Genomic DNA, 27893 nt, shown 5'->3' with positions numbered 1-27893 from the left:
CTTACAATCAGCAAAAATGCAACTTATCAAAACACTTGGTAAATTGAACAATATTCTGTGCCCAATGCATTTAGGTTATAGATTTTAATTATAGTACCATCAAAAAATAAAATTATCTCTAACTTTCTTTCTAAAGACAGCTCCCTGAGGAAGCAAAACTCTTCTCGAAAGTGATATCCACGTGGAAAGAAGTAATGTTAAAAGTACAAAACAAGCTGGATGTTTTGCACGTAGCCACCTCTGTGGGGGTTCTTGAAGCTCTGCAAAATTGCAACGTGTCTCTTGGATACATAAAGAAAAGTCTTGAGGTAAAACGATGAGTCCCGAGGCGGAGAAGCACTGATCCACGAAATGCGGTGTGACGCGCTCTGGAAACGAGCTCCGGGGCAGCTCTTCTCGACTCCAGCTGCCCACAGTAGTGCCAACCCTCGCTGTCTGTGTGGTCAGTGAAAATACTGCAGAAAGGGACCGGTCTAAATGACCTTCGGCAAAGTATCAGGGTTGTTTTTTTTTAAAGCTTTTCTTTATTTTATTTTTAGACAGAGGGGAAGGGAGAGAGAAAGAGAAGGGAGAGAAACAACAATGTGTGGTTGCCTCTCACACACCTGCCGCTGGGGACCTGGCCCACAACCCAGGCATGTGCCCTGACTGGGAATCGAACCAGTGACCCTTTGGGTCTCAGGGTGGCGGTCAATCCACTGAGCCACACCAGCCAGGGCAAGTATCAGATTTTTATGAGCCTCGTTTTCCTTATCTTTTTTTAAAATTTATTTATTTATTTTTAGAGGGAAAGGGAAGGAGAAGAGGAGAGAAATATCAATGTATGGTTGCCTCTTGTGAGTCCCCTGCCGGGAACTGGCCTGCAACCCAGGCATGTGCCCTGACTGGGAATCTAACTGCGATCGTGTGGTTCACAGGCCCACGCTCAATCCACTGAGCCACACCAGCCAGGGCTCGCTTTCCTTATCTTTAAATTGGGATTCATGGCAGGGGCTGTGTGCTAAAGGGGGTGATGCATTGAGAGCACAAGAGCTGGCCCACAGAAAGTGCTGAATGAATGTTATTCAAATGAGCACTACTATTATTATTGTGATAAAGTCAGCAAACGTTGAATATTTTGATGGTTTTTTAAAATTATATCCTTGATTTCATAAATTTCTACATCAGAACCTTAAGTTGTCAGCTACACATATATGTCCTTTAAATACCAGGTTTTAATAGTTGAGATTTATGGTAAACGTATTCACTTCACTTTAGAAGCCAAGGTATTTTCCAGACACGGGCCTCTTCTCATTGCGCACAGGCCCCAGTGGTCGCGCTGACTCCTCCAGGGTGCCCGCAGCGTGTGGCCGCCTGTAGGAAGTTCTCTGCCCAGGAAAACACCCTGCTGCTTAAATCCTTGATCTGGGGCGGGCATAGGGGCTGCACGCGGAGCGATCTGGTGCATAATAACCAGTTTACACAGCGGCCACGGAGATGAGCTTTCTAATGATTTCTAGCGTATCTTTGGGCTATTATTTTATTTTATTTTATTTTATTTTATTTTATTTTATTTTATTTTATTTTATTTATCTTTAGAAAGGAAGGGAAGGAGATAAATATCAATGTATGGTTGCCTCTGTGAGTCCCCTGCTGGGAACTGGCCTGCAACCCAGGCATGTGCCCTGACTGGGAATCGAACCGCGATTGTGTGGTTCGCAGGCCCACGCTCAATCCACTGAGTTACACCAGCCAGGGCTCTTTGGGCTATTATTAAGCATCATTACCAACCAGTAATTTTCCATTCATCCCTGTACCAAGCACCTGTATTACACCAGGCTCTGCTGCTAGATCCTGGGACCGCAAAGATAAAAGACACATTCCTCGCTGTTACAGAACTCAGAGTCTGTTTCAGGCAACAAAAATGGTAAAGCCATATTACAGGGTGGTGTGTGCCGGGTTGGATGGTGTGACCATGTTCAGGAGAAATCAATCCAGCCTGGGAGAAGTGGTCATCGGCCTGGGTCTTGGGAGACACGCGTGGGTTAGCCAGGTCAGAGAGGCAGGGCGTGGGCACGTGGGAGGGAGGAGGGTCTGGAGCCAGGGGGAGAGCACAGACGTGGCGCCATCGGCAAAGTTGGCACCTTCTGGCATCGTCAGTAAGATGGTACAAACGGAGCCTAGGCTGCAAATTGGGAAGTGTGGAAGATGGGGTCCTCCCGGGAAGCAGGGGACCGATGATGAAGGGCCTGGGGTATCACAGTGAGATTTGAATTCATTGAGTAGCCACTGGAGGACTTTTAAGCCAGAGAGTGAAATGATTTAATTTTTAAAATATCCCCCAATACGGAAGCAACGAGTGTGTAGAGATTGGTGGCCGTGAGAATAGACGTGAAGAAACCAGTCGGAAGACTAGAAAGATCGGGGCCTGCGAGTGAGACCGTGGAGAGGATGCAGGAAGGCGGTGCTGGGGGCTGAGAAAGGAAAGGTGGGATCGCACCTGCGTTTCTGGCTCGGCCAGCAAAGCGGAAGGCGGTCAGACTACAGAGGTGGGGGCTTGTGTGGGAAGAAGTAAGTCTCACACATGGTGAAAATAAAGCACTTACGTGACACCTCGGCAGGCACGTCCAGGCAGCATTTGGGTGTGCAGATGTGGGGCAGAGGGCAGCGCGCTGAGCCAGAGGGCAGCCGGGCGCGTGTCAGCATTGCTCGGGAAGAGCGTAACGGGGGGAAGGATGATGAGGCTGGAACTAGACACCAACCTCTGACCTTCACGTAGGGGACGAAGAGGGGCCTTGAAGGTGAATGATGAGAAGTGGCTGAGGGATGGCAAACAGAGCGAATCCCAGAAATCAAAACGAAGCAGAGGCCAGTGCTGGGACGTGTCCCGCAGCGCGAAGACCGGACAGCTCCCAGTGAATCTGGTAGCAGCGGGGGTGGGAGGGCAGAGCGTGAGGATGACTGAGAGAGGAGGAAGTAAAGACTTTGCCTTTACAGACTCTCTTCAAGAACTCTGGAGTGAGGGTGGGCGGACTGACAGCCGAGAGCGTTTCTTCCATGTTTAATGAGAGAAACTGAAGACATGGCCAAGTAGTGAATGAAACAGGAATAGCTCGGCCCGGCATTACTGGGAGGGGCACGTGCTCCCCAGAAAAGAAGGAAGAGAGGGAAAGCCGGTGTGTGGGCAGCTCAGTTGTGGGGAGGGGGTGGGGATAGAGGGTTTCTCTGGACGCGAGAGTGTGAGGTGACCGGCTGCGAGGACAACATACTCTCCAGGAGCATAGGGGCCTGAGGACAGAGAGTGGGGGGCCCTCAGCGCAGTGCGTGCCCGCAGTGCCGAGAAACAGAGCTTTGGTGCCGACCAGTCACACAACGTGTGCGGGTGTGTGCGCGTGCGTGGAAGGCTGGAGTTGGGGGCAGTCATTTTTGTTTTAGTTTTGCCTTATTAGCGTTTCTTCTTTAGCAGTTTGAGTATAACGGTCATGGAGCATGAGACGTTACTTTGATGGGTGCTGCTGTGGATACTGTAGCTTTAACATCGTGGGTTTTGTGTGTGGGAGCCCAGAGGAGGCTGTGATCAAACATGCTCCAAACCGCGCTGCTTTCGATTCCGGACAGGACTACCTTGAAATTAAAAGGATGCTGTTCCCGAGATTCTACTTTCTTAGCAACGCTGAGCTCCTTCACATTCTAGCTGAGAGCAGAAACCCGGAATCTGTCCAGGTAATACCGTTGTTCTTTGCTCAGCAATGGCATTTCCCAACCAGGTCAGAATTGTATAGCGTGACTGACGTTTGTCCCTGGTCCACAGCCTTACCTGGTGAAGTGCTTCGAAAATATAAAAAGACTGCTGATACGGAAACAAGAGGTCGGCCCTCCTGCTGTGGTCATGCTCGTGTCTGCTGAAGGAGAGATGCTCGTGCTGCCCAAGTATGAGAGCTGGCTCACACACTAAGCCATTAGTTTAAAGAAAATGTACATTTTCTTTAAAACCTCTGCTTGGAAATTTCTGATCTGTCAGACAAGTTTGCTAAGCAAACTCCCTCTCTCTCTCTCTCTTCAAAGATAACATACTTAATGTGGAATTTTACCTTTCTGTGCCTGTACTGATTAACATTATCCCGAAAGCCAACACAAGGTTTTGTTTGAACACGAGGAGGAAATCCACTCCAGGTTGCTGGCCCGGCTCCCGCGGATGCGTCTGTGGCCCTGGCTTCGCCACCAGTGGCCTCCAGGCAGTTATAATAGGCGAGGTCCTTCCGCTGCACTGGCCCCATTTGCCAGCCGTGGCGATGGCTGGCTGACTGGCACATGGCTCTTGATGTGCACGGGTTTTTTAAAAATGCTGTGCCCGCGTCTTCCCTTCCACCAAAACCGCCAGCTGGGCCCCAGTCAAGGGTTCCTGTTTAGACGATCTGACGAGGAATCCAAAAGTGCTTTGGAACAGAATGTATCCAGTTTGTAAATTTGTGTTTAATGGAGCCTCTTCTGTAAGTGCCTGGTTTTGATGTCAGAATTTACTAGAACTAAGTGACGTTTTTTGCATAGTTTTCCGAATGAAGATCTAGAAAAAGCGAAAGATATTATAGAGTTATAGTCCTTTGGCCTATGAATATTATGGGTATAGAAAACTTAGCCTACTGGCTTTATCAAAGCAATGTCTCGGGAACTTTTCATTACAGGAAAATTCGTGTGAGAAACGCTGTGGAACAGTGGCTGGTCAACGTGGAGAAAAGTATGTTCGATGTGCTGAAAAAGTGAGTACAGTGGTCAGCCCCTGAACGTATGATATATATACACTGAAACTGGGCTCATTATCTACTAATCTACATGGGAACTACACAGAGAGAAACGCACGGAATCGAGTCCTGCCCTGTTTTGATAGCATGCGATGACAAAATAACCACTTTTGATGGTGTGAATGTCCGATTGAGGGTGTGATCGGGGGCAACATTCAGCTGGTGTCGGCTTCGCGATTCTGCAGGGTCTGACAACTGTCCGGGTTTGTCTGCTCCCCTAAGACGCAGGGCCCAGCGGGCCTGGGGTAGCAGCCCCTTCCCGGCTCCGCATTTCCGTCCTGCTTCTCCTTCCTGGAATCGTTTCCTTGCCCTGCTCCCTTCGCTGTTGTCCTTTTCAGTGAATCTGTCATCGCTCTGTTTCTAGTCAGTCTGACTGCGGCAGTCTTGTACATTTCTAACTCTTTACTGTGGGTTACAGAAAAGCGGTTGGCCCTGAAGTTTTAATATCTGTATTTGTTAATATTATCCTAAGTACCCACCCAGTGTTTCCACTATAATTAGAATTAACTTTTAAAGCTAAATATAGCACTTTACCCTTAACATTCATCTGGGATTTCAGCCCCATACTCAGGATTAGAAATTATTTTAAGTGCTGCTTTTGTCGTTGGTAGTATTAGAAACCAAGGCTGACAGGTGCCATCTCCTGGTTTAATACAGTTTTTCCATCCTGGAAACCCACCAGCCCCATTGGAAAAACGCAGATGATGTCAAAGAGGAATTTAAGGGATGTAAATTACGCATGAGTTAAGGTTCTCTTAATGCTCTTTGGTCCCATATACCTAAATTAGAACCCAAAATCAGAGACCCTGTAGGGAAGCTCTCCTGTGATCTTGTGCGTGATCGTCAAACGGCTGCAATCAGTGATGAGACAGAAATAACACAAATAATGCCTTTTCGTTTACAGATTCGTAAGGCAAGGGGTGGAAGACTGGAGCCAGCAGCCCTTTGCCCTGTGGGCGGTTTCTCATCCCGGACAAGTGGCGCTTGCCGTGGTAGGCTGTGCACCAGCGCTTCCCTGTGGCTCCGAGGCCAAGAGGGGAGAGGTTTAGAGATGAGCCAGTATGGAGGGGGCTCGTGTTACGTAGCTTACTTTGAGGTGCATCAGGAAACAAGATGGACAGATGTGTGATCAAGCAAAGGCCGCAAGAAGTTAATTGTAGAATAGAGGTGGTGGGCACGTAGGTATTCATTCCATAACTCCTTGCCTCTCTCCAGCCGTCTGCGGCAGTCACGTCTCCCTCAGCCAACAGGCAGAACGTGTCTCCTATCTCAAGGGTACACGTGATGACACGGCCCATTCAAATGACCTCTAAGCCTCTGACCTGTGTCCCTGCATTCACTTCCGGGTCAGTCTGCCATCAGTCCAGTAGCCTTTTCATACATAACAGCTCTGGTGTCTATGAGAAGAGTGTCAAGAAGTGGGTCAATAACCAAAGTTATATAAAGTTTCTAAAACTTTGATTACCGTCTTCTAGGGATAGTGCTTCTGAGTTCAACTGAGGAAACGCTACAAATTTCATCTTGAAGTTTTCGACCATAATGACTGTCCCCAGGTCACCACTTAACCTAGTGATTAAGATACAACACTTAGCAGTTACAAATATTGGTGATAAATATATTCCACTCGGTAATGCCTAAGGCCCTCATTCGTCAAAATTCAGTCTCTAACTCTCACATACATACAAATGTGCAAGCTCTCTTTTATGGGCACGCAGGTGCACTCACACATACACACACCTCGCACATGTCATGAAAACATTTAATTTATAACATTTATGCCTCAGCTGTCATATTCCTGCCTTACTTTTTCAGAGCCTGATCATGTTTTATAATGACTGCGTCAGAAGTTTTGTGAGCTCTCACCCGAGGGAGGAGTTGGACAGGGTCCACGCGGGGGTCCTGGGCCGTCTGGCAGAGGCCGCGGAGCTGGTGGTGCTGGACTCTGGCAACACGCGGACGAAAACAGTGCTCGAGGCGTTGATCACCCTCCACGTGCACTGCAGAGACATCGTGAGAGATTTGCTGCGTAAAAGTATCTTCCGTGCAGAGGACTTCGAGTGGACAAGGTAGGTAGATCTCGGTGCACCTCAACGTAAAATCATTTCTCACACCTGTCGGTGAATTGACTCTCTACCACAGACTTTGCCACACCTGAATTTTAATTTTCTGGAATGTACAAAAACGCTAGACAAAAAGAAAAATCGATGTTCCTTGCCCTAAAGCCACAGCCTTTGACTGGTGGCTCCTGCTGTAAATAAAAGATCTCTTAACTAGGCCACAAAGCAAAAACTGACAACTACACAAAAGGGCAGGAGAAGGGAACCTGAGCGCACCACCGCCGACAAGCCTCCCAGCAAGCGGCATGCTTCAGCAAGTCCGCTTTCTCGTAGGGAAGGGCACTCACGGGCTCGTGGGCTCCGGGTTCTCATTGCGATGGCTGGCATAGTCATTGTGAATTATCTGTCACTTTTCACTTGCCTTTCATTTTAATTTTTAATTTTTGTTATGTTTCTGCATTTCAAAACACTGAAAGTAATTTCTGCCCCCGTAACATGAGCATTTAAAACCTTGTTTTCAGACACTTGCAGTACAAATGGAATGACAAACAAAAGCTGTGCTATGTGTCTCAAGGGGAGGCCAGCTTTGCTTACGGCTACGAGTACCTGGGCTGCACCCCAAGGCTGGTGGTCACACCCCTCACCGACAGGTGCTGGCTGACTCTCACCGGAGCTCTGCACTTGAACCTCGGAGGCTGCCTCTCTGGTCCGGCTGGCACGGGAAAAACCGGGAGCGTCAGAGACCTAGCAAAAGTTAGTGGTTTTGTATCCAAAGTAGAAACCTTTTGTAAAGCCACAAACTTGAATGGTACCTTAAATTTACACCCTTTCTGTCATTAAGATGTCCATGACATTTAATGGGCACATTCATTCATTCATACAATTTATGGGTTAATTTTCGGGTGGCTAGCATCCATTGGGATTTGGGGCCTCAGTCAGCCGCTGTGCTTTGCGTCTACCCGGAACACCCTTACACCCACCAACTGACCTGTGAATGGCAGGTTTGCCCACCCCCCTTCCTGGAGGGTGACTCCTTTATCTGGAATCCCATACACAGGTCTTTGCCTAGTCTTGGTGATTGATGTGCGTGTGTGAGTGAGTGTGAGTGTGACTGAGATCAGAGATGGAAGTAACTGACCAGAGGATCGATCTCCTTTGACTTCACTGGAATTTCTTATTTTGATCAATCTCCTCTGACTTCACTTCTTTTTTCTTATTTTTATTTGTTTGATGTGTTTAAAGACATGACCTTAATGCTCCATGTACTAACCATCTGAACTGTAATAGTGTATGTGTGTTTTCACTAAAATGAGTTTTGTGAATTTTTTAATTTGGCATGTAATTCATCTTTAATATAAAACTTTTCTCAAAAGATTAAGACATTTTATTACTCTGGCAATTTTAACATTAGCATTTTGTGTCATAAAGCAAGAAATATATTTAAATAATGTTTTTTCCAGTCCTTAGGTAAACATTGTGTGGTCTTCAACTGTTTTGAGGATTTGGATTATAAGGTAAAACTTACAGACTCAGGTAAAAATATTGTACAAATAAAAGAAATAATTCATTGAGGATTGAAAGACCAAGAAAAATGTCTTAGAGATACATTAAGCATAAATAGAACTATAAATATTATTAATAATTTAAACTAATAGAAAAGAAATTTAGAATGTAATATAAACTTAAAACATTATACATTTTGCTTTTATTCACCTGAACTACTACTCAAGACTGTTGTTTTCAAACTTTTTCTTCGGGATCTTTCCAAACAAAATCTAATATGGAATATAAATATATAGAAAATTAAGAGTATTGTTTTATTTTATATGTTCTACTCCTATACGTTAATTTACTAAAAAGGTAAATCATTAAGAACAATGAGCCTCTTAAGATTAACACAAAAATTTAAGTCAGAGTGTACATAAATGATTACAACTTTACGTCAGCCTTACTTCGTTTGGCTTGCACATTATCTAAGATATATCTCCTAACAGTCGGAAATCTTTATTAAAATTACACGGACTCTGTGCCTGCCACACACTTAGAAGTTCCAGGACCTTTTCCTCTGCAGGTTAAGTCCCAGCCTTTTCCATTTTATTGCTGTCATTTGATTTGTGGTTCAAAGCGCATTGCGTCTGAGATCCAGCATTTCCGATTTGCGCTCACTTAGCACATTCAATAAACATAAAGAAGCTGGTCGAACGGAGACACCACGGAGGGTCCCTTCTCCGGCAGGAAACTGCCTCCCAGAGGGAGGCTCTTGCTTGCTGAGCAAAACCTTAAGGGGAAACCAGAAAGCCTAGTAATCAAGATAAAAAATGTTTTTGGTTCAGAGTTTTTAGAATCACAATTAATGCCCAAACACCCCGTGATAAGCAAAATATTAAATATTGAAAGAAAGACAAATTCTGACTCTTGGCGGGGAGGAACCAGCTCTGTCTTGGGGGCCTGGGGGCCCCTCTCTCCGCCACCCCTGGCGGAAGCTCCCATTGCCCACAAGTGCTGTTTGGCCTGACGATGTTTTTGTCAGTTTTGTTGGTTTTTGTTTTGTTTTAGGTGCCAGCACTGGCAGATCAGTAGATTTTGACCCAGACTTCCAGCCTCTCCCCGGGTCACGGGAGACCTGGCCACCCTGCCCCGCCCTGGCTGAGTAGCAGCGGCCTGCTCTGGCCAGGCCCACTGCAGACTGGCCTGGGATCCGTCTTGTCAGGTCCAGCTTTGGGCCTGGCTCAGCAACCCTCACCACCGGCCAGCACCTGCCACGAACCCTGGAGCCTTGTCCCCACCTAGGAAAAGGAGCGCCCTCCTTCAGACACTTGACAGCCGTCCACCAGAGAATTGTCGTAGAGACTTCAGGATAGAGCAGGACTCTGCAGTGAACGCGTGTGGCACTCTGGGGTGGGGAGTGGGGGCCCAGCTGTGGCCCTACCTCGATGGCCCTGTCAGTGTGTTTAGGCTTTTACCAGACATAGTCGCCCAAGAAGAGTCCAGGAAGACCTGCCAAAACAATGGCGCTTGCTTGGTTTGGCTAAAATGGGGAGAACATGCAAAAACTAACACCCTACTCAAATTTTTACCTGCATGGTCATTTTCGTAATCTTTTTATTTTTGTTTAAGATAATGGGAAAATTCCTCTTTGGACTGGTTCAGTCAGGAGCGTGGTGCTGTTTTGATGAAATCAACCGCATCGATGTGGAAGTTCTCTCGGTCCTTGCCTCTCAGATCCAGGCCATCAAGGCTGCCAAAGACAGCTACTCTGTCCGGTATCTGTGGGATTCGTTCGTGCCTTTGGACCGCATGTGTGGTCTGCATTGACTGTCTAGTTAATTACTATTGAGTAAATCATTGTTATTAGTAATCTGTCTCTACAAGAAGCATTTGGGGAGCATCTACACACAGAGCAAGAGGGCTGGCACTTACCCAGAATGTTTCCTCTGCTCAGCAAACATGAAAAAATATTTGGGTTTCAATTTTCTCCTTACCTTTTCACCTTTTGCTATTTCTTTTGAAGAAATCAGCGTGTTTTTCTTTTTTGTAATGCTACATCTTTTCAAAAAGAAAATTGTACTGGCCACATCCCCGAAGCCCTCTCTTAATCCATTAATATACTTGAATTAAAAAGCCTTGTAATAATAATATGTGTCAGGATCACTAATGTTTACTAATCCAAACAAAAATATTTTTCTACTTAGATATACTCAGGAACTTACGTGGTTAACTTTATGGGCAGAATTGGATTTGTGAGTTTACAGTGTCTATCACATCTGATAGTTCTAACCCAAGCTAATGGACACTCACTTCTAGCTTTTCCTGCAAGGGCTTTGTTCAAACCGTTAGAGCCTCAGAAGTCCAATTATAAGTGGGGTCACAGGACCCACATTTTACCAGTTCTTCACCCCATCTCCACCTCTGCAGTTTCCCTCGGCCGTGTCCGGGGAACCTCAGGTTTTGTCCCAACTGTGCCCCCTCCCCTGTCTCGGCCACCCTCATTGGTATCAGCCGTGCATTGAACCACTACATGATTCCTCCCCGCCAGTCCATGCAGAGGGTTCTCTCTCACAGGCTCCCCAAACTATTTAACTGGGGTGTAGGCGCGGGCTCTGTCCCATGCCGAAGCAGGAGTTCTACGCAGTGGCCTGTCTGTGCTCCAGTGAGCCGCCTGGGCAGGGCTCCGCCCCACAGCTCTCCTTGGGTTCTTTCCCTGGGTGAGCCGCATCATTCTGAGGTACCCAAGAGTCCAAGCAGACCTACCCCAAGCCTCAAGCCCCCCCCAAACTTCAGACCTCTTCACACATGATCAAATAATCAGAATCCCAACAGGACTTACAATTTTGGCTTCAGAGGAGCCTCTTATTTCCCCTCTTACTGTTCTTTTCCAGCCTGCTGGGCTCGGTTTGTAATGTAGCGTGGCCTTCAGAAAGCTCCCAAACTCAGTTGTAGTTTGAACATGCTTTGAGTTAGAGGAAACAGTTCTCTTAGTGATGAATACTGTGGTGTCTTTCTCGTAGGTTTGTACTGGAAGGAAGAGAAATCCGTATCAATTTGTCTTGTGCAATATTTGTCACCATGAATTATGGGTGAGTGTCAGTTAATGTGTGGTGGAGGTGGAAACAGGCCAAAATAGTTCTAAGTCTTAACCATAGATGGAGTTGCGACCTCGCGTGCCTATCATTCACCCTCCACTACCTGTCTGATCCCCCCAAGACCCACACCGTTTATGAACAGCTGTTCTCCCCTCTTATCCATGTGCCTGATCCCACAGCTTCTGAACAAGGGTCGGCAGTTTTCCACAAAGAGGACACAAAGAAGCTGATGAGAATAGCAGAAAGCATGAGAGTATGGTGGTTCTGGGGGTGCAGGCAGGGCAGATTCATAAACATCTGTTGCCGAAATGTTGGGACGATGGCCCAGGGAACCACGCGGAAGTAGTGTGAGGCGAATCGTGGGAGCGTGTTGGGGACCGATTCGATTTTGGGGGAAAAGGGTATGCTCGTGTCTTCTCTCCTGAAGCACCCTTGGAGCTGCCGGCAAAGGGAGTGAAGCCGTATCATAGAAAAGGCTTCCTTGCCTGTACCCCATCTTCATTTCATTGGACTCCCCCGATCCAGGAAGGCGTAGTATGGATGGTGAAGATGGGGTCACTCACCAACTCACTTGTGACCAGGCTGCTCCGAGCTGCGCATCACTCCTCTGAAGTGGAACTCCTGTTGGTACTCACAGGAGGGGGTCCAACATCACATACAAAGGGCCTTTTCCACTGATCTCAAGGGACAAATCGGTCAACTCCAGCTTGAGCTATGTCATCAACTTCAGGACATTAAACAGTTCAGACCCTGCATGACCTCCTGCATGACAGCTTACAACGGCTCAATCCAAGGACTTGGTTTGAAGGACTAAATTTGCATGTCTGGGGTCATGAGGGCTATCGGATGCCTTCCAATCATTGTGGTCTTTTGTGTCTTGAAATGCATATACAAATTGTTTTCCAGGGATCGTACACACAAAGGGCAAGTAGCAGGCTTCATCGGGCTTACCGCCATGTCTGACATAACAAACAAAAAAGGGGGGGGGGATGCTGAGAGCCGTCCTGCCTGGTTTCAGGGACTGTAGCCTCATTAATGGACAAAAGGGCCCCACGGCCAGAGCTGAGTGAAAAGGCCTTGGGGCCATGAGCCACAAAGGAGACAGAGCCTATCCCCCTGTGTTCCTGCCTCCCTCACTTCCCCTGCTTGGCCCGGGTGGATGACTGGTTAGCCAGAGATGGGTAAGACCCCTCAAAGGCAGAGGGGCCACCTAAGACAGGCACAGTCACGATGGGCCACTGGGGAAGGACTTAGGGGTCTACAGAGAAGGGGCAGAAAGACCCTCATCCCTCAGCTTTGTCATAGCTTGAGTCCTCAGTCTCCTGGACTGTAAACGTCTTCTAGTCTCTTGGCTACTTTGCTCACCACCACCACCACCACCCCCGCCCCGACTCAGCCTGAAAACAGTGCCAGAGGCAGCTGCAGCCTTGTACCGGGATGAATGGCTCTGGGGGAAAAATCTGGCCTGAAATGTGCATTTTGTCCTCCGAAGCCTGCTCTGCCTAGCATAACCCTGTTGATGAGAGCGGCACCAGTGCTTCTGGTTATGCCACCATAACAAATAAAAAAGAGGAAGGTGTTGGGGACCGCTCGGTGTGGTTTTGGGAGATTGCACCCCTCAAGAGCAGGCTCCGAAAGGAACTAGTAAGTGTCCCTGGAAAACCAGGTAATGCAGGTGGCAGACATGACCTGACTCTAACACCCAGGGTTCCCGTGGAACCAGGCCTGATAAACACATTGCATCCTTCGAAGCTTTCTCTGCTCGGTGTCGCCCTGTCTATATAAACCAGATGTTTAAGTTCAAGGCATAAGGAGTAAACGCCTTATCTCATGAAACACGTTTTAAAGACCCTCTGGCATCAGCATGACTCACAGACCCTGACCTGAAACAGATCTCTCTGTTCCTTCAGTTGTTATCTGTAGGTAATACCTGCGTTTGTGTGGCTGTAGCCTTTTGACATTGACTGATGAGCTATGCATGCACGCCTCATAGACCTCCACATGCCATTCCCAGTAAAAGTCATCCGGGAGAAGGGCTCGGGACATTCTCTGCTAGAGGGAATCGCCACCCCCTTTCCCACTGGAGCAACAAGGTTGTGTCCAGGATGACTTATTTCTCATCCACGACAGATGGGAGGAATTCTGCAGGAGAGAGTCCCTCCCACAGGCAGGGCCCCAGGAAGAAAAGACCGTAAGCCAGGATGCTTTGTGAGATGAAAAGTAGAATAGAAACCATCTGTAAACTTCTTTTCTGATAAAGGTCACATAGAAAGCCAATAACAATATTGCTTAATAACAACAGAGTTATTTGGGGGGAAGTTCCATTATGTGGTGCCTCATCTGGAAAACTGAAAAGCGGTGTTTTTTGTCTCCTTGTTTTTCTTACCCTCTGAAGATACAAAGGTCGAGTAGAACTCCCAGAGAACTTGAAATCCCTGTTTCGCCCATTGGCAATGATGACACCCCATTATGAAATGATTGCTGAAATAATTCTGTTTTCAGTTGGGTTCAAATCTGCAAAGTTACTCTCCAGAAAACTAGTCACCCTTTATGAATTGGCGAGCAAACAGCTCTCGCAACAGGTAATGAACCTCTTTTCTCAGATCATGACTATGTAAAACTCTTCTGGGCTTGGTCCAGGAATCCCTGGGAAAGTAGCAGAGCTGGACTTCCTACCAGCAGACCAAGTCCATGCCCTGTTTCAAATGTAAGGCACCACGTACAGTCAGTTAAGGTTGCAAACCTTCTCTCCAAGATCTGGGCAGAGTAACTGAGGATACGTCATTTCCAATTACAGACAGCGTCCTGCAGGCAGGAACGTTAGCATTTAGAGCAGCGTCTCTCAAACTTTGTTGTGCAGCAAAACAACTTGGAGGACTTGTTAAGAAACAGATGGCTGGACCTCACTGCCAGCTTTCTTACTGTCTGCGGCAGGGCTCACGAATTTTCATTTCTGACAAGCTCTCCGGCATACCTGGTACTGCTGGTCCGAGAGTACCACCCGTGAAAATTACTGTTCCAGCACACGCCAGCTTCCCGAGTATTTGTGTATAACCCCGAGTGGTTTGGACAGCTAACCGTGGTATTTCCAGAGCATTTCTCCTTGCAGTATTCTCTCAGTTCATCTCTCTGTGTCAGAGAAAATTTAGTTCCGTTTTTAACGTCTTTAATACTTATTTGTTGTTCTTCAAGAAGGAGAGTTGGAGGAGCACCAGTCTGAGAGGGAAGTGAGAGCGTTAGAAGCAAATCGGGTGTTGCTAGAATTACACCCCTGTTCCCCTTCAAAGCGTAGAGGATTAGTGAACGAACTATGTGCTCCTCACATTTGTTGACAGATTATTTCATTTTTCCACGAGACACTTAATAATTCAACATTTCAATGTTTTGATAGGATCATTATAATTTTGGCCTGAGGTTGCTGAAGACGATTATAATTGCAGCTGGAAAGAAGAAACGCAAGTTTAAACGGTTAGTTGGATTTTGAATTCTTAGGTCAAAGGGAATCTACAACACTAGGAAAATAATGTTTAAAATTTTAAGTACTGGTAAAACAGGAAGCTCCCAGAGTATCACAATAGATGCGGTAGAGGTTGTTAAGAATATGAAAAAAAGCCCTGGCTGGTGTAGCTCTGGATTGAGCGTGGGCCTATGAACCACACGATTGTGGTTCGATTCCCAGTCAGGGCACATGCCTGGGTTGCAGGCCAGTTTCCAGCAGGGGACTCATGGGAGGCAACCATACATTAATATTTCTCTCCTCTCCTGACCTTCCCCTCTAAAGATAAATAAATAAAATCTTTTAAAAATAAATTTAAAATAAATTTTAAAAAGCCCACCAAAGCCTTGCTTCTCGTGCATCAGGTGAGCGGGAGGGAGTAGGTGGGGGGCACTTTCTGTGGACCAGGCTTCAGAGCAGAAGACATTTTTTCCCACTGTTGGTTAGACGTGGCGCTCTACTGAGGTGTCACCTACTTTACTTAAAAGCAAAAAAAAAAATCAATATGTTACGAAAGGATATATCAGTATGCTATTTGTATGAAGTGTTAAACAATAAACCTTATCGTTGTTTATGGATTACATACAGATGGGAGGGGAGGAGCCCAAGGGCTAAGGCTTTAGCTCTACCACACTATTTTATTTCTTAGAAATGAAAGAAGAACTGAGGCAGATATGGAAGCACGGCCTGTGTAGTGTTACTGGCATGGAAATAGGTGTTTGTCATGACCTGTTTTCTAATTCAAAAAAATCAGAGGGGGTCAGTACCAAGTGCTGGCTCCCCGAAGTCCTCATGTGCCCTGCTCGCTCCGACAGCCGCCTGGTTCTCCCAAGGACAGTTCCGGCGAAAGCGGCCCTGTTCTGCTTTCCGAGTCCCTCCCTGGACGTTTCCTTCCAGTCGCAGAACACTCCAAGGTCGCACAGGCCCCCCTCGGTGGGCGTTCCCATTTCCAGTTCACTTTCGGTCTGTCTCCTGTCACTGAGAGCAGCATCCTCTCTGGTCTGCGAGCCAGCGACGTGACATGCACGAACACCATCGAAAAGTGGCAGTGACAGGCCTGCTCGGCCCAGGGCTGCCACGGCGCTTCGATTTGTGGAAAACACAGTGTCCGTCAGGCGCCATAGGTGGCTTGTAACCGGAAAACTGAGTTTTCATTCCTAAATTGTGACAGATAGACCCCGTGGCATTCCTAGGTGCCATCCCCCCAAATCGTTGTTTTGTAGAATCTTAGTAAATTGGTATTTTTAGATTTGACACTGAGGTTTGTTACATTTCACATAAGCTATTGTCTCCCTCCTCATTATCTAATATTACCCCTCCCCCACTCACACAGCCAGGCATATGTATAATCATTCCTCAGTGTAAATTGGAATCTGTCTTGGGGGAAAAGTGTGGAAAGGGTCAAGGTCATTCCCTAGAACCCCAGCAGTAACGCCTGGAACTCTCTCCCCCTCCTAGGAATTTTTAATAAATCATTACGTTATTTTGTATTTGACATTGGCCTGAGTTCGTTTCTGTTGCTTGCGGCTAAAAAAAAAAAAAGCCCTAATGCAATGGTCCGTCCCTCCGACCGTGACTGGGGAAGGAGGCTACCCCGGCTGTTCTGGGCATGTCAGCCCCTCCCTGAGCCAGGGGCCAGCCTCACCCCCTCCAGGCCACAGAGCTGCTTTGCAGGGGCAGGGAGGAGGCAAGGACCCTGGAGTCGCCACGTCTAAAAATGAGTCTTTGTGGTCTCGAATGTCAGCAAAACGTGCTTGTTCACTGGTTCTTTACATTTGCTTTCTATTATCACAGCGACACAAACGACATCCTCTCTGACACGGATGAAACTCTGATCATCATCGAAGCCGTGAGAGAAGTGTGTTTACCAAAATTTCTCGCAGAAGATGTCCCACTTTTTGAACAGATTATAGGAGATATTTTTCCTCAGGCAACAGTTGCGAAAGTAAATCAAGTTGCCTTAGAGGTAAAAAGACCTTTGCAAATTGTCACAAATGATTTACATATAGAGTGTCTAGATGTGGATTAAAAATGTTAAGAGTTTTTCTGAAATACTCTGTTATAATTTGGGAGATAAAGATACTTGGAGATGTATCTCCCCTTGAGGGAGAAAGGGCTTTTACTGCACTGCAGCCTAATGGAAGGAAGGAAGGAAGGGTGAACTGTACCTTCAGGCAAGGGAGGCTGTCACGTATTTGGTTCCTCAATTTTTCCGTCTTTCAAATGGGAATAATGATGATGTCTGCTCTCCTACTTTAAGGGGGTGCTGTAAGAATCAAATTAGATTAGTGTCATGAAAAAAGACTTCCAAATGTAAGTAAATATTTCATGGCCACTAAAGTTACATACATACTGTGATTGTAGAGCCCTTCATTTTTTCTCTTACATGTTCAGTCTCACAGTGACTGCTTAGTCTAGGTAGGACCCCGATACCCCTCGGTGCTGGGGTGCGGCCTCCTGCCGCTCCCTGCGTCCAGGACGCTGCCAGCAGGCCCGGAAAGTTGCCTTCCTGAGACCCAGGTCCGACCACATCAACAGAGCCGCAGGTGGCCGGGCTGCCTGTAGGGCAGACCCAGACTGTCTTGGTAGGTGGTGCCTGTTGCAGTCTGGCCGGGCTGGTGGTCTTCCCATAATTCCCTTTTTCCTTCCTCCCCTCTTCCCTCCCCTCCATGTTTTTTCTACCTGGAATCTCTCCTGGTCTTCTGGCTCTTCCTCAGCCTTTATCAGGGGTCAGGCCGTGAAACTTACTGATTCCTTTCCCTGGGTCCCTACCCATCTTTTAAAAATAATGTTTTAAAAGATGTTTTAGAAAATATAGTTTAAACAGTTTCATAATTATTGAAATGCAATTAGTAGGTTATGTGTATAACTTGATACCCACCAAGCACAGAATACGTATTATTTCTTAACACAGAAAGCACTTACTCAAAACAAACAAACAAAAAACCCTGACCACTCACTAGATCAGGTGGGAAGGTTTGGATGAATTTCCCCTTGAAAACCATCTGACCATGAGTTTGACTGTGGCTCTTTCATGGCTATAGTCTGTTTGTAGAGTTTATAGCTCTTCTAGGTCAACTTTGTTAAACTAGACAGTATTCTCATTTCATTCAAGTTTTAAAAGGTGCAAATATGCATATGAACAAACCACTAGCTTATGATTCTTTCAACATCTGCTTCTGAGGCTATTCTCCCAGTCATTTCCTGTTGTTCTTAATTTGGGGTGTCTTCATTAATTAGATTACCTGTAAGTTTACCTATTTTATTTTTCCTCAAAGAACCAGTTAGTTAGTTATTTAATTCATCTTTTTAACTCTTTCATAGCCATATAAATATTTTAAACATTTTTTATTCCTCTGGGTTTTGTGTTATTCATTCTCCATCTTTTTGAGTAAAGTGTCTGATTTAGTTTCCTTTTTTACTCGTATAGGTTTGTAAGACTATAAAAATTCCTCTCAGGACTTGTTCAGTTATATATGCCGTGAGTTCAGATGCATAGGGTTTTATAAAAATCGCTTTCCAGAAATGCTGTAGTTAGTAATTCCTTTATTTCCCTAAGTATTCCTTTAAGACTGAGGTTTGTCCTGTGTCTAATTTCAAGTAAGGGACCTTTTTATTTTTATTTTTTGTTAATTAATCTCTAATCTTACTGTATTTTGATGAGAATATTGCCTTTCTTAATTTATGCTTGGTAATTTAGGGTTTTTATAACCTAATATATAGGTAATTTGAATATCCGTATGCACATGAAAAGAAAACATATTCTCTTTTAACTTCAAAGGTCACATACAACATACAGAGGTCAATTTATTTCCATTTGTTCGGATTTCATTAACATTTGTTAAGTGGAGCACAGGGTGGGATGGTGAGCCACAGTTCAACAAAAGACCGCAGAAGAAATGAAAATCGAGTTGATGACCCCCAGGTCCTTCGGGAAGGACATCTTGCCCGCCTCCCAGGAGCCACGTGGGGCCCCGAAGGCAGGGTGCGGGCGGGGACAGAGGCAGGGAGAGAGGCAGGGCCTGGCACCTGTGCCTGTATGAGGGTCCCCGGGGGAGCACTGTGGGGTTTTCGGGCTGCGGCTGGGTTGGGCAGTTCAAACCAGAAAGAGCAGGGTTTTCGTAAACTCCACAGCGGTCTTCCCTGCGGGGCACACGCAGGAAAGGCCCTGGGTGGCAGGGGAGACTTGATCCTACAGCTGTGGAGGAACTCATCTCGGGAACTTGCATTGCCTTCTGATGTAGGGCGGTCCCCTGATGGGGGAGGCCGGTGTCAGTGTGAGGCCCTCGAAGGCTGCTCGGCCCAGGGAGGGAGCTGAGGCAGAAATGCCCTGGAGGAGCTTAGCTAAGCTCTGGACACCTCTCGGTGGTGGTTCTCTTAGGTCTCCTGTGGGCAAGCCACGGCCGGTCGTAGTTCACCTCCTTTTCCTTGGGCTGAGAGGAGTGAATAAATGTCTCCTCTTAGTACGTTCATATTTCTGCTTTCCAGTAGTTATTACCAGGTGGTCTGCTGTATAAATATCAATGGTAAAGCATCATTACACAATGTACCCTTTGACATGTAAGTGCCTTTGTTTTTCTTGTCCATGGTTTTGGCTTGAATCCCACCTTGGAAAGACTAACTCCATTTTTGCTTGCCTTGTGCGCTTTCGATCATTCTTTTACTTTCCAACTTGATGAATCACTGTTTTCAATGTGTCTTTTTTAAACAGCATGCAGTTGGGTTTGACTTTATGATCTAATCTGAATGTACATTTTTTTTTTTTTGGTTTTTGGTCTGTGTGGTTTCTAGAAGTACAGTGGATATGTGGGTCTAAGCTGTTGCCTACATTTTGAAGGTTCACATTTACGTTTTGTGGATTTTCACTTTGTTTGGAAGAAAATCAGAAGAGAAATGTCAGCTGACAGAAAGCAGACATTCGCTCTCTCTGTTTTGTATAACCATCCTTCCGACCCTCCCAGGAAGAGTCTACAAATCCCTCCCCGCTTCTCCTGTTTAAATGCCTCTAGTGTTACCTTTGACCTTCTGCAGGTCACAGCTGAAACATGGCCATGGCATGGCCACCCTAGTGTCTGTTCTACTTGTACATTCATGGTTTTACTCTTGAACCTCGTTATATATTCACCTTTTCATCAGTTTTACAATACAGTTTGTAACAGCCTGAGTTTATGGGGAAGTTTTCTACACAAGCGTATCACTTTATTCAGCTCTTTCTTATTTGCATAATTTCTACTTGATAAATATGCAAGCTGTCAACTGTTTAATAAAAGGTGATGAAATTTGACCTTGGCAGAAAAAAAAATTGGACCCTGGCCAGGTAGCTCAGTTAGTTAGAGCACTGTCCCAATAATGCCGAAGTTGTGGGTTCGATCCCTGGTGAGCGCACATCCAAGAAACAGCCTATGGGTTCATAAATAAGTAGAACAACAAATTGATGTCTCTCTCTCTCTCCCCTCCCATCTCCTCCTCTCTCTCTCTCTCTCCCCCTCCCTCCCCCTCTCCCTCTCTTCCTCTCTCTAAAATCAGTAAATAAAAAACTTTAAAAGATGTTGCCAAATTATAGCCAAATTATAGTATATGACTCATATCACAACTTAAAGTGTTGAAATATTGAGTCTCTTTCTAAGGTACAGCCAGTTTCTGAGACCTTTTTCATATAGTTCCATCAAGTTGGCGATTTTTTAAATGTTACTTGCTATCTTAGAATATTTTAAACACTGAAATGTGAAAATAATCACTACAAAATAGAAAACGTACTTTAATGGTGATTAGAATTATACAAAGATGTGTGGGATCTTCGACATTTTCTTTTACTGTAGGAGAAACTACTACACTTTGGTAACAGCTGGTTCTTAAATACATCAAGTTTAAGAACAGCATGAGTTCTTAAATTTGGGGAGGGCCTGTGAATTTGCTGCCGGGGTCTGTGAGTGTAAGATTCGGATGTATTATATTTTGGGTGGAAAGTAGGTTTTCATTCTTCTCAGGTTGGCGAACAAAAATGTTAGGAATTACTCTCTTAAAGCACAGGATTTGGTCCCTAGATAGGAGAGATTTTATAGGATCACAGACCAAGGGTTTGGTTTGCAATGCATTTTAAATTAATATGCTTATTTTCTTTTAGAAAGTAATATTTGTGGCGACACAGCAGTTGGGCTTGCAGCAGTTACCAGCTCAGAAAGAGAAAATCATACAGTTCCACAACCAACTTCAGGTGAGTGGGGAGTGGGTGTCGGCCGCTCTGGCTCCTGGGTTTTAGAAGGTGGACAAGATGGCCTGTGCGATCGTTATGGAAACCAGAGCGGACGTTCCTGAAAACGTTAAAACCAGACCTGCCCTATGACCCAGCCACTTGGGGAATAGAGTTGAAGAAACCGAAAACACTAATTCAAAAGAATATGCGCTCCAACAGCATTGACAATCGCCAAGGTTTGGGAGCAGCACGTGGGGAGTTTCTGACCTGTTTTGGGAAGAAAGCTGAGGTGGGGAGTCGCAGTGGCCTCCTGCTTCTGCCACTCAGAAGCACTGATTCGGTTTTGTGTGTTTAATAGGCGCGGGTGCCAGGTTGTGGGGTGGTGTGTCCTGAGCCCCATCGTAACCTTCCATCTTTGTTATTGTCAAAAATCTTCGACAATCAGCCCTCTGCCTGTCATTTAAAACATCCTGCATGGGTTCTGATTGGGATAGAACTGAATGAGTAATTATGGCGAGAATGTGCATTTTGAGAGACCACGTTTTTTCTCTCCGTGGATATGTTTGTCAAGGTTTTACTCTGCTTGTAAGCTAACATGTTAGCCTGCCCAAGTTCTCTAGGGGCAGAAAACGCCGGACTCCTAGGTCAGAAGGGGTTGTTTAGTCCTCACAGCAGTGACAGGTGACAAGGCCAGGTGACAGCGGCCCTCACGGCGAGTCGTTTTACAGGAGAGGGGTCCGCCCATCTAAAAGGGTCCTACCAGCAAGCATTGCCAGCCTTTGCTCTTGAAGGAGACATCACCGTCATCTTCACCAGGGCAGCCAGTCAGTCTGTCCTCCATCCTGATAGGAAACACTGTCTTTAGCTTCCAAAACTGCTTGCTCTGTAAACACCCTCAAAAAGAGAGTTCTGAATAAAGCGGTTTGACGCTCTGCTCGGAAGCCTGTAGTGACGTCAGAGACCTGTAAGGAGTGGTCTCCTAACAATATCTCCCCTTGTCTATACACTGTCTTGTCTTCTGGTGAATTTTCCCGGGAATATCCCGCACTGTTGCCGTCTCTGATTAATGNTCTCTAGGGGCAGAAAATGCCGGACTCCTAGGTCAGAAGGGGTTGTTTAGTCCTCACAGCAGTGACAGGTGACAAGGCCAGGTGACAGCGGCCCTCACGGCGAGTCATTTTACAGGAGAGGGGCCCGCCCGTCTAAAAGGGTCCTACCAGCAAGCATTGCCAGCCTTTGCTCTTGAAGGAGACATCACCGTCATCTTCACCAGGGCAGCCAGTCAGTTTGTCCTCCATCCTGATAGGAAACACTGTCTTTAGCTTCCAAAACTGCTTGCTCTGTAAACACCCTCAAAAAGAGAGTTCTGAATAAAGCGGTTTGACGCTCTGCTCGGAAGCCTGTAGTGACGTCAGAGACCTGTAAGGAGTGGTCTCCTAACAATATCTCCCCTTGTCTATACACTGTCTTGTCTTCTGGTGAATTTTCCCGGGAATATCCCGCACTGTTGCCGTCTCTGATTAATGTGATTGACAGGGTCTGGGATCGCATCCCTTCAGTTCATCTCAGACAGCTTTTAAGTAAGGCTGCTATCAGTAGGATTAGAAACAACAGCAGAGGCCAGCCTAAAGTATTGATTTCAACCATGCCCATCCGGAGTCCCAGGTCCGAAAAGTGGAACGAATTCCACAAGCCATTAGAACGCCTCACAAAGCCAGGTGGATGTCTCCCTAAGAGAAGCAACAAGTGCAAAAAAAAAAGCATATGGATTAGGTGATGTTGACTTTGAAAACCATGTAAGACACTCAGTTGGAAATATTTAGTAGACCTTTGAAATTCCACTCTGACACTCAGAACTAAAGACTGGGGAAGTGTATACATTAGGGAGTCTTTAGAAGTTGAGATCTCAGGAAAGATATTTGAATTGATGAGATCAGAGAGTGTCAGTGTAAGGGGGTGGGGGAGAGAGAACGTGAATTACAGAAGACTAACATGGGAGGAATAATCAGAGTTCTAGAGAGAGAGAGAAATGGAGCCGAGGAAAGCCCAGGTTAGTTTCATTACAGAAGCCAGTTGTAGAGAAAGGTTCAGGAATAAAGGACAGTCGGCAAGTGAGATAAATTGTCCAAGGAATTAGAGATCTTTCTTTGAATTCTAAAATTGGACTCCTGGTGGTTTTAACATTAGCCTGGTCAATAAAACAGCCTGGAGGACAGTAGACTGCACAGTAATTTGGAGGGAGGGTTTGCGCCTGTGGTCAGGGATGTGTGTATAAACAAGAACCTTCCGGTCGCAGCTCCGCTGAACCAGCGGCGAGCCCGAACCACACGGCCCATCTGCACTTGTGTCTAGGCGTTCGTCGGGGTGATGCTGGTGGGACCCACGTGTGGGGGGAAGACGACGGTCAGGAGAATCCTCGAAAGAGCGTTGGTGCTGCTGCCAGTCGAAGACTTACTGTCACCCGAAGAGGAGGTCCCTACCTTGCAGGTGGGTGAGTGTTCTGCCAAGTCAAGTGTTTCTCCGTCGGTTAGGATCTTGTCTGGTACTCGGTCACGTTTCATGTTCTCTTCACACAAGTGGTCCTGTGCCTGTTGACGTGATTGCTAGGAACTGTGTAGTTAGAAATCAGTTGTGGTGAATGGGGTTTTTTAAATTTTGATTCTCAGCCTGGTCATTGCTAATGTAAAATAAAACAATTGACTTAAGTGTTTGTTTTGTATTTAGTCACCTTATTTAATGGGCTGGTAAATAGCAATTTTTTTAGGTAACCAATTGAATCATCCTGAAATGAATATAATTTCGTCTCTTTTCTAATATTTATATGACTTACATTCTTCACTTATTGCACTCATGGACTCTCCAGGACAGTGGTGATATCTCTTTTCTAACTTTGTCCTGAATGCAGTTAAGATTTCTGTATTTACATGATGGGTAAGTGTGATGTGCACTCTTGGTCTGTCGTAAATATTCTTGATCATACTTAGGAATTTTTTCCTGTCCTCATTATACTTGGGTTTTTGACTCCTGGAATCTATGAGATGATTTTTAGCACCTATTTTTGTATTGTAACTGGTTAATGTACTAAGCTGTGTTGCCAGACTTACTACTGTTCAATTGTCCTTGAATTCCTGGGACAACGCCCGCTTTTCACGACACAGTTGTAGTCGCTGTAAAGTTGGACTCCCACACACAGTGTGCTCTTTAGTTACGTAAGGAGTCATTGGTGGCAGTCCGTCACAAAAGCCTGGAAAGGCAGGTTCTCGGGGATGGAGACCTGTTCTCTCCTGTGTGCAGTAACCTGCTCAAAGTTGCTCACGGGGCAGTTCCTGAGACTTCGTCCTTTTCTAAATGCCCCTTATCAACAGATCTCAGTTAGTGTATAAATATCAATGGTAAAGCATCATTACAAAATGTACCCTTTGACATGTAAATGCCCTTGTTTTTCTCGTCCACGGTTTTGGCTTGAATCCCACCTTGGAAAGATTAACTCCATCTTTGCTTGCCTTGCGTGCTTTCGATCATTCTTTTACTTTCCAACTTGATGAATCACTGTTTTCAATGTGTCTTTTTTAAACAGCATGCAGTTATTGTATTGAACAGTTATTGTATTGAACAAGAGGCAAATTATCACAGCAGTAAAATAATAACCTAATATTTATGTTGTACTGTAAATGGGCCAGATACTGGCTGAAACGCTTTCACCTGGATTACCTTGTATAATCCTAGAACAACCCTATGGGCAGGAGTCAGTTTCATTAAAAAGCAGTTTCTTTAAATTACAAAAGAAATATGGACAATTGTGAGAAATTTGGAAAATGCAAAAATAAGAAGTGATTACTAGGCAGAATGACGGCAAATATTTTGCTATATTTCTTTTGATTACTTTTCCTACAATGATTATATTTTAAAGTCACTGACATAGTGCTGTGCGTAAATGGTCTCAGTTTTTCTCATGTTCGCACATTCACCCGTTAGATATTGTATGTCGAGAATTAACCCCGCGTCATGAAAACTTCCCACAGTGTCGTTCCGATGACTAGTTTGTATACGGGACTATACTATCATTTAATGATTCTGTTGTGTTTGATATTTTTAAGTTTGGGTTTTTTAAAATATCATAATAAAGGTATGTAGGCTGGTGGCAAGACCTTAAGCAAGGTTTTTGGTCGTATTCCTGAGTTTGTGACTCATGACTCATGAACTCAGTTTCGTGACTGCTTCCCAATTGGTCTGTTGAGATCTTCTCTGTATTTTGGTTTCAGTTTGGTTTGCTTTATCTCCTGATCTTCACTTCTCTCACCCCTTCATCATGGGGGTAAAAACCTCTCTGATGTTTTTACTGCCCCCCTTACATGTGTGTATATCCTCTAAAAACATCTGCCCAGCAGCGGGGTCAGTTTGCGGTAGGGCAGAACTGCACACCACGTACTGAAGGGTGGAATGCATGTCAGGTGATGAGCCGTTTGAGGGGACAGTTCGGTGACATTTAGTGCATTGACACCATGGTGCGATCCTCGCTCTCTCTAGTTTCGGAGCTTCTCCATCACCCAGGGACNCATTTAATGATTCTGTTGTGTTTGATATTTTTAAGTTTGGGTTTTTTTAAATATCATAATAAAGGTATGTAGGCTGGTGGCAGGACCTTAAGCAAGGTTTTTGATTGTATTCCTGAGTTTGTGACTCATGACTCATGAACTCAATTTCATGACTGCTTCCTAATTGGTCTGTTGAGATCTTCTCTGTATTTTGGTTTCAGTTTGGTTTGCTTTATCTCCTGATCTTCACTTCTCTTACCCCTTCATCATGGGGGTAAAAACCTCTCTGATGTTTTTACTGCCCCCCTTACATGTGTGTATATCCTCTAAAAACATCTGCCCAGCAGCGGGGTCAGTTTGCGGTAGGGCAGAACTGCACACCACGTACTGAAGGGTGGAATGCATGTCAGGTGATGAGCCGTTTGAGGGGACAGTTCGGTGACATTTAGTGCATTGACACCATGGTGCGATCCTCGCTCTCTCTAGTTTCGGAGCTTCTCCATCACCCAGGGACAACCCCCTGCCCACTGAGAAATGGCTCTTTATTACCTTCCCTCTTCATTCCCCGGAAGCCACTGTTGGCTTTCTGTCACTGTGGCTTCGCCTGCTTGGGGCGTTTCATAGAAAAGGAATTAGACAATATGTGATCTCGTGTGTCTGACTGCTCTTACATGTTTTTGAGGTTTACTCAGGTTACGGCCTGTATCAGCACTGCATTTTACGGCTGAGGGACATTTCACTGTGTGGGATGTCCGTTTATCCATGCGTCACATCTTGTTTCTTCCTTCATCCCTCGATGGGTGTCTGTGTGGTTCCCACCCTGTAGCTATGATGTGGTCATTCCCCTTGTTTCAGGAAGGCGATGTGCTACATGGGGTGATTTTCTCACGTCGATCCACCCTTGCTTCCCCGGGATACATCTCCCTTTGAAGTTGCTGTTGGATTCAGTGACTAGAAACCTTGTCCAGGGTTTTTGTATCCTCGTTTGTGAGGAATGTTGGCCCGCACTGTTCTTTTCTCGTGGTATCTGTGGGTTTGGTGTCAGATAATGTTGGCCACTGGGAATGTGTTAGGAAGTGTCCCCTCCTTCTCCATTTTTCGCAGGAGTTTGGGGAGGATGGGTGGTAATTCTTGTTTAAATGTTTGGCAGACTTCATTGCCGACTGTCTGGACTTTTCTTTGTTGGGGGTTTTTAATTAGTGATTCAGTCTCTACTTTTTATAGATCTGTTGAGATTTTCTATTTCTTGCTTGAGTCAGCATGCTAATTTTTGGTGTTACTAGGAATTTGGTTCATCTAAATTACGTGATTTGTTGGAATACAATTCATAGTGTTTTCTTATAACGCTTTTAAATTCTTCACAGTGAGGGGAATGTGGGTGGGAAGGGGTGAGCAGGGTGGAAAGGGAACGAAGGAGGGAAATGGGACAACTGTAACAGCGTAATCAATAAAATATATTTAAAAAGACAAAAACAAATAAATTCTTCACAGAAGTAGTAGTGTCCATTCTTTTGTTTCTAGTGTGATTTATTTGTGCCTTTTCTGTCCTTTTCTTGGTCAATCTGGCAGTTTGTTGATTTTGTTGACCTTTTCAAACAACCACCATTGAGTCGCATTGGTTCTCCCTATTGCTTTTCTCTTCACTATTTTGTTTATCTCCTCTAATGATTGTTTCCTTCCTTTTCTCTCTTTGAGTTCAGTTTGCTCTTCTAGTTCTCATTTCTTATGGTATAAAATTAATTGGTGCTTTGAGATCTTTCTTCTCTTTCAACGTTAGTGTTTGCAGTTGTAATTTCTCTCCTTTGTACTACTTTCATTGTATCCGTTAGTTTTGTGTGTTGTGGATTTTTTTAAAAGACTTTATTTATTTGTCTTCAGAGGGGAAGGGAAGGAGAGAGGGAGAGAAACATCAATGTATGGTTGCCTTTCGTGCGTCCCCTGCTGGGAGTTGGCCTGCAGAGAACTGGCCTGCAACCCAGGCATGTGCCCCGACTGGGAATCGAACCGCGATCCTTTGGTTCACAGGCCTGCGCTCAATCCACTGAGCCACACCAGCCAGGGCTGTGTGTTGTGTTTTTATGTTCACATATTTCAGTTCCCACGCTCAGAAGCTACTTCTTTTGACCCATTAGTTGTTTAAGTGTGTGTTGTTAAAATTCCATGTATTTTTAAAAATTTTCCAATTTTCTTCTGTTATTGATTTCTAGTTTCATTCCATTGTGATTGAAGAAGCTACTTGGTATGATTTTGA

The 27893-nt window shown here is 45.4% G+C and overlaps 1 protein-coding gene across 1 annotated transcript in view; it reads left to right on the top strand.

Moving 5' to 3' along the window:
• DNAH14 (dynein axonemal heavy chain 14) overlaps positions 1-27893 on the top strand; it is a 171867-nt gene that overhangs the window by 57773 nt on the left and 86201 nt on the right. The window contains exons 21-35 of the mRNA XM_037069365.1: positions 137-308; positions 3598-3702; positions 3791-3909; positions 4662-4736; positions 5683-5770; positions 6591-6844; positions 7357-7588; positions 8296-8349; positions 9953-10098; positions 11344-11412; positions 13814-14000; positions 14810-14886; positions 16709-16880; positions 21039-21128; positions 23460-23594. Of these exons, the coding sequence (XP_036925260.1) occupies positions 137-308; positions 3598-3702; positions 3791-3909; positions 4662-4736; positions 5683-5770; positions 6591-6844; positions 7357-7588; positions 8296-8349; positions 9953-10098; positions 11344-11412; positions 13814-14000; positions 14810-14886; positions 16709-16880; positions 21039-21128; positions 23460-23594 (1975 nt within the window). The remainder of the gene's footprint in view (positions 1-136; positions 309-3597; positions 3703-3790; positions 3910-4661; positions 4737-5682; positions 5771-6590; positions 6845-7356; positions 7589-8295; positions 8350-9952; positions 10099-11343; positions 11413-13813; positions 14001-14809; positions 14887-16708; positions 16881-21038; positions 21129-23459; positions 23595-27893) is intronic.

Source organism: Sturnira hondurensis, unplaced genomic scaffold, assembly GCF_014824575.4.
Source record: "Sturnira hondurensis isolate 20B ecotype Veracruz unplaced genomic scaffold, ASM1482457v3 Scaffold0018525, whole genome shotgun sequence".
In the NCBI taxonomy this organism is placed as follows: Eukaryota; Metazoa; Chordata; class Mammalia; order Chiroptera; family Phyllostomidae; genus Sturnira; species Sturnira hondurensis.
Note: the sequence above shows the minus strand (reverse complement) of the source record. Positions and strands in the feature narration are given on the sequence as shown.